General features: G+C 42.2%; 1 protein-coding gene across 1 annotated transcript; it reads left to right on the top strand.

Moving 5' to 3' along the window:
* The first annotated feature begins 3,003 nt into the window (after positions 1-3,003).
* Positions 3,004-4,032, top strand: LOC145122100 (uncharacterized). Its single transcript, XM_079057761.1, has 2 exons — positions 3,004-3,805; positions 3,935-4,032. Exons 1-2 carry the CDS (start codon positions 3,004-3,006, stop codon positions 4,030-4,032), a joined length of 900 nt encoding a protein of 299 aa, XP_078913887.1.
* Positions 4,033-5,806: the final 1,774 nt, after the last annotated feature.

Raw genomic sequence — 5,806 nt, 5'->3', positions numbered from 1 at the left:
AGATTATTTTCACATGGATTGCCAAGTCTTTATATATGAACCAATAGATAAGAGATTAACAAACAAACAAAAAACTAATATAAGGAATAAAAATCAGTCAACCAAACAAACATAAAATCCTTTTAATTAATGTAAAACTATACTACCACAGTGAATACCAAAGAACCTCTTAAACTCTTTTCTCTCTAAAATACCTACCTACCAGCTATCACAACTACACTACAACTACCGTATCTGCTAGGTTGCCTTGATCATCACCTTGCTTGGCAGTCATCACCATTGTCGATGCCTCCATCTTAATCAAATCTTTTTACAATCGTCCCACCACAATTGATGCATCTGCTAAACAACTAATCACCACCATCGTGTTTCCTTTTTTCCTTCCCTTTTTGTTTCTCTTTAAGAAGATCTTGGATCTAAAACCGCCACCATCAACATCACTGTCTCTCGATCATACGAGATCTGTGTGTATACATGTTGTTGATGTAATAGCTTTGTTTGTTTTATGTTATAGAACCATGTATGCTTTATATCTTAGATCTTTTAGATTTTAGATTTTAGATTTTATTTTTCTGATTCGAAAATGTTAAAGGGAAATCAGATTTACCAAGCTTTGATGTTTATCGAATGTGTATAATAAATACGTTATTTAGCTAATCTATTCTTTGTTTATGTGATTTCCACTATGAAAATGGTTTAGCTTTGATGTAGTTTATAAATTTGGTATAGTTTATATTGTTTAAGAAGAGACGTTTCTTTTTTAATGGTGTGATTCTATATTTAATGGTCATAATTTTTAATGATTCTATAAAGTACTTTTGGGGCGGTTCCCATGGTTTTTTGGTGCGATTTTATAACCGTAATATTAAATGTGGGTGTTCTTTGATGCGATATTTTTTTATGTGGTTCTATAACCACAACAATTAATCATTTTAACCGCACCATTAAATACTTTTTGTACTAGTGATAACATCTCACAATGATAGAATTTTATCTTCTATTTTTCTCATAATATTCTCTCTCATGTAATGGACGGAGAATGGACGGAGGTGCGGCGGCGTAAACCAACCGGTAATCGAGATGAGATTGAAGATGAATCTAGCTACTTTGTCACGAACATCCGAGACAGAGCGACTAAATCGGAATTCCGAAAGATCTTTTCAAGGTTTGGAAGGCTATCGGACGTATACTTCGGCGGCAACAAAGGTGTTAACGGGAAGTGCTTTGGGTTCATCAGATTCTGGGGGTGGAAGACACTAAAGAAATGGAGTCTATGTTGAATGGCACCAAGTGTAGAAATAACACGTTGGAGATAAATATTGCAAAGCACGAAAGGAAGATCCCAGTCAGGCCAAAGCAGAGCAAGAAAGTTCCCGTTGGGGCTTGCAGAACCGTCGGCAATGGCCATGTAGACAACCGTTCATACGCTCATGTTCCGGCGGGGGTCTCTACAAAAATTGGGGGTAATTATTCACACTCGTTGCAACACCCAATTCGTCTGAGGTCCGACCAGTACATGGATGGATGGATAAAAAATTATTGTCTTATTGGTGAGGCTAAGACCATGCACCACCTGGCTCACCTGCCGGAACTTATTTCCATTCACATCGAACACCGGCCTTCGGTTAAATACGTTGGGGGCATGTTGGCCCTCATCATTTTTCATGCTTCGGTAAGTGCACGGGAGTTCCTTGATGGTGAAAACAACTGGAAATATATCTTCAAGTGGTTAAAGCGGGGAGATACCGTGGCGACGAAGTTTGAACGTGTTACATCAGTTAGAATCGTAGGTCTCCCCATACAGCTCTGGAACGACGCAAACTTTAGAGCCATTCTGGCAAGATTTGGGAAACTAGTGGTGTCGTTTGATAATATCAAGGAACGATTGGACCTCTCGGTCGTTAAAATTGGAATTTTGACAGGGGAAAAGAAGAAGCACAATGAGATTGTTCAAGTTGAGATTGAGGGTAGACCTTTCGAAGTGGGGGTGGTGGAATATGAAGATGAACCTTGGTTTCCGTTCGTCTTCGCAAATGAAAAGGATCCCTATGAATCGGAGTCTGATGCGAAATGTTCTTTTGGTGGAAAATTGGATGAGGAAGACACGAATGTACCCAATGATGATGAGGATGAAAATTTCATGGATGACTACAATCATAACGAGGATAAGACGGACGACATGGAATACGAGGATGGAGAAATTCATCTGGAGGAGTACGGATATGTTCCTACTCCACCGCCTCCTCCGGTGGGCGGAGCTCCGAAACCTGCAGATGAGTCCATTGTTGGTGTGCCACCCGAGGTGGTTGATGGTGGCGATCAAAGTTCCCCGGTCGATTCCTTGGACTCTGAACAGTTGCGTGAGTGCTTCGAGCATGGGGAAGAGGAACCGACTCTTGGAAATCTCGATGTAGAGGAATTTAATGATAACGGTTATTTTGGGGCAGATCATGGTGACGTGGATACCTCAGCGCGTGAGACTAGAATTGGATCGGAGTTAGAGTGTGTAGATACCCATATGGAGCCCATTAATTTTCCTCTCAACTTGGTCCAATCAGGATGTTTTGGGCCTTTCCCCTCCGCTGTCTCATCTCCCTTAGCAAGTAACTCCACTCCCATTTCCGGTGACAAGCCCATGAAGTGTCGGACATCTGTCAAACGTAAAAGGTGCCATCGCTCCCCGTCTGGTGACAATTTTTCCCCAATTAAACTTTTCCCTGACCTCGTTCCGGATCCGGAATTTCCACCGCACAACCTTCAATCATCCTTTAATATCGTCGTGGGTATGAACCACGATAATCCTATCGTCCTTCAGACTACTCCTACATGCCCTGTCTCAGTCAGTCCTGCCCTAAATTCGATTCCTGGGTTGGCGCCTCCATTTGGGGTTCCAGAAATTGAAGCTATAACAGTTGTGGGAGCCATAATTGGTTTCGATATTCAGTCAGACAACCCGTTGTTGGTCGAAGTCCTCAGTGGCAACGGTGAGCGAGTAGGTCACCAATGAATTTCTTGTCGCTAAATATTAGGGGTGTGGGGGAGGATCATAAGGTCTCCTGGATTCGCAGACTAAGGTCGGTACACAACTTATCTTTCATAGCTATACAGGAAACTCAAATACTAGATGCTGAGCATATTGATGTCGCTGCTTGTTGGGGCTCGAGTGAGGTTAGTGTTAGTCGTATCAATTCTTCTGGCAGATCTGGGGGGCTTCTGAACTTATGGGATGCAAGACTATTCAAATCATCAGAGGTTATTTCTTCAAGGCATTATCTGATTAATATTGGCAGTTGGGTGGGTGTTCAGAAGCCTGCCATTTTTGCTAATGTTTATGGACCACAACCGGTGGCGGATAAGGCTAGATTGTGGAAGGAATTAAAAGAAATAATTGAAACCAAGGATGGGGTGTGGGTCCTCATGGGGGACTTTAATGTTGTTCGTAGACCTGAGGAGAGGTTTAACTCTGTTTTTTATCGAAGAACTGCCCGTGATTTCAATGAGTTTATTAGGGACTCAGGGTTGATGGAGCCAAAGATAGGAGGTTTTCGTTTCATATGTTTCAGGGATGCTGATGCAAAGCTAGGTAAGCTGGATCGCTTCCTTCACAGCCCTTGTTTCCTTGACATTGCCTCTAATTCCACTGTCACAGCACTACCTAGAGAATTATCGGACCACTGTCCGATTATTTTATCGAACAGTAGACGAAATTTTGGCCGACCTCCTTTTAAATTGTTCAGTTCGTGGATGCTTGGAGACGGATTTGAAAAGGCGTTCATCACTAGTTGGAATAACTTTGTTGGTTTTGGTACACCAGACCAATACCTAGCCGCCAAGCTAAAACATGTCTAGGAGGGTATTCAGGAATGGAGGGCTGCTGACCACCCAAAAGAAGAATCGGAACTGTGTAATCATAAACTCTTTGTTGAAAGATTAGATCATGAGGCCGAAAAGAGAAGCCTGACAGAAGTGGAGCTTGAGCAAAGGAGAGATAGCTTTAAGAAGGTGGCGGAACTAGAGAAATTCAAGGCGTAAGATATCAAACAGAAATCACGAATCAAATGGGCGGTTGACGGTGACGAGAATACTAGATTTTTTCATGGGTATGTGAACAACAACAACAAGAAAAACGGGATTGATGGCATTATGATAAACGGGAACTGGTGTACTGATCCGGGTCTGATCAAGATGGAGGCTTTCAATTTTTTTGCTGATAAATTTAAGGAGAGATGGCCTTCCAGACCTAAACTTGTAAGCAAACATTTCAAGCAGATCCTTCCGACTGACAACGAGTTGCTTGAAGTCCCATTTACCCTCCAAGAAATAAAAGAAGCGGTATGGGCTTGTGGCAATGAGAAGGCCCCGAGACCAGATGGTTTTTCGTTTAAATTCTTTAAAAAGTATTGGGATGTATTGTTAGGTGACATAGCTGCGGTGGTAAAACATTTCGAGAGGCACGGGAGGATCGATCAATCGTGTAATTCCTCTTTTATATCCCTAATCCCTAAAATCAAACACCCGTCCTCACTCGATGACTATCGCCCCATAAGTCTTATAGGCTCCATCTACAAAATCATTGCAAGCTTCTAGCAAGAAGGCTCAAGATGGTGTTGGGTAATTGTATAGATGAAGTACAATCTGCTTATGTGGAGGGGCGAAATATACTTGATGGTCCGCTTGTTGTCAATGAGGTGTGTTCGTGGGCTAAGGCGACGAAGAAGGTGTTACTATTCAAGGCCGACTTTAACAAAGCATTTGATTCTATTAATTGGGGGGTTTTTGGATGCAAATATGAAATCGATGGGCTTTGGAGACATATGGAGAGGATGGATTAAGGGGTGTATTGCATCTGCAAAATCATCAATCCTCATCAATGGTTGCCCGACGGATGAATTCCCCATCACAAAGGGTGTCCGGCAGGGAGACCTGCTATCCCCATTTCTATTCATAATTGCAATGGAGGGACTATCGGTATCCATGAGGGCATCATGTGAATGTGGTGTTTTTAAAGGAATTAAAATTCCAAATGGAGGGCCGGTCATATCTCATCTTCTATATGCGGATGACGCGTTATTTCTTGGAGAGTGGTCGGAGGATAACATCAAAAATCTGTCTAGAATTCTTCATTGCTTCCATGTTGCATCGGGCTTAAGGGTGAATTTCAACAAATCACGAGTCTTTGGAGTCGGAGTAAGTATGCAAGAGGTTACAAGACGTGCAAGACCTCTCGGGTGTGAACCGGCAAAATTACCCTTCAACTATTTGGAGGTACCCGTAGGGGCAAACATGAATCTTATTAAACATTGGAGTCTCGTTATTGACAGGTTTCATGCGAAACTCTCGAAATGGAAGTCCAAAACTCTCTCATTCGGGGGCCGGCTGACCTTGGTGCAGTCGGTGTTGGGGAATTTGCCCACCTATTTTCTCTCTTTATTTCTTGCACCTCAAGGGGTGATTGACAAACTAGAAAGCATTAGAAGGCAGTTTCTGTGGGGAAGTACTGGTGATAAAAAGAAGATCCACTGGGTTTCTTGGGATACCGTTACTTCGTCCAAAGAGGCTGGGGGTCTTGGTGTGGGAACGATCAAATCTTTGAATATCTCCTTAATGGTTAAGTGGTGGTGGAGATTGAGGACTGGGGCATCAACAATTTGGGATGCTTTCATTAATGGTATACATAATTTGAACTCAAAACCAGATGACTATTATGCTAATAATCGACTACTGGGTACTTGGAAAAATATTGTCGGGGTATGTAAAGAGCTGAGAAAAAAGAACATAGCCTCTGAAGATGTTTTATGTAAACGAA

The sequence above is a fragment of the Lactuca virosa genome, chromosome 6 (genome assembly GCF_052849685.1).
Source record: "Lactuca virosa cultivar CGN04683 chromosome 6, Lactuca_virosa_CGN04683_v6, whole genome shotgun sequence".
In the NCBI taxonomy this organism is placed as follows: domain Eukaryota; kingdom Viridiplantae; phylum Streptophyta; class Magnoliopsida; order Asterales; family Asteraceae; genus Lactuca; species Lactuca virosa.
This window is presented reverse-complemented; position numbering and strand designations above follow the sequence as displayed.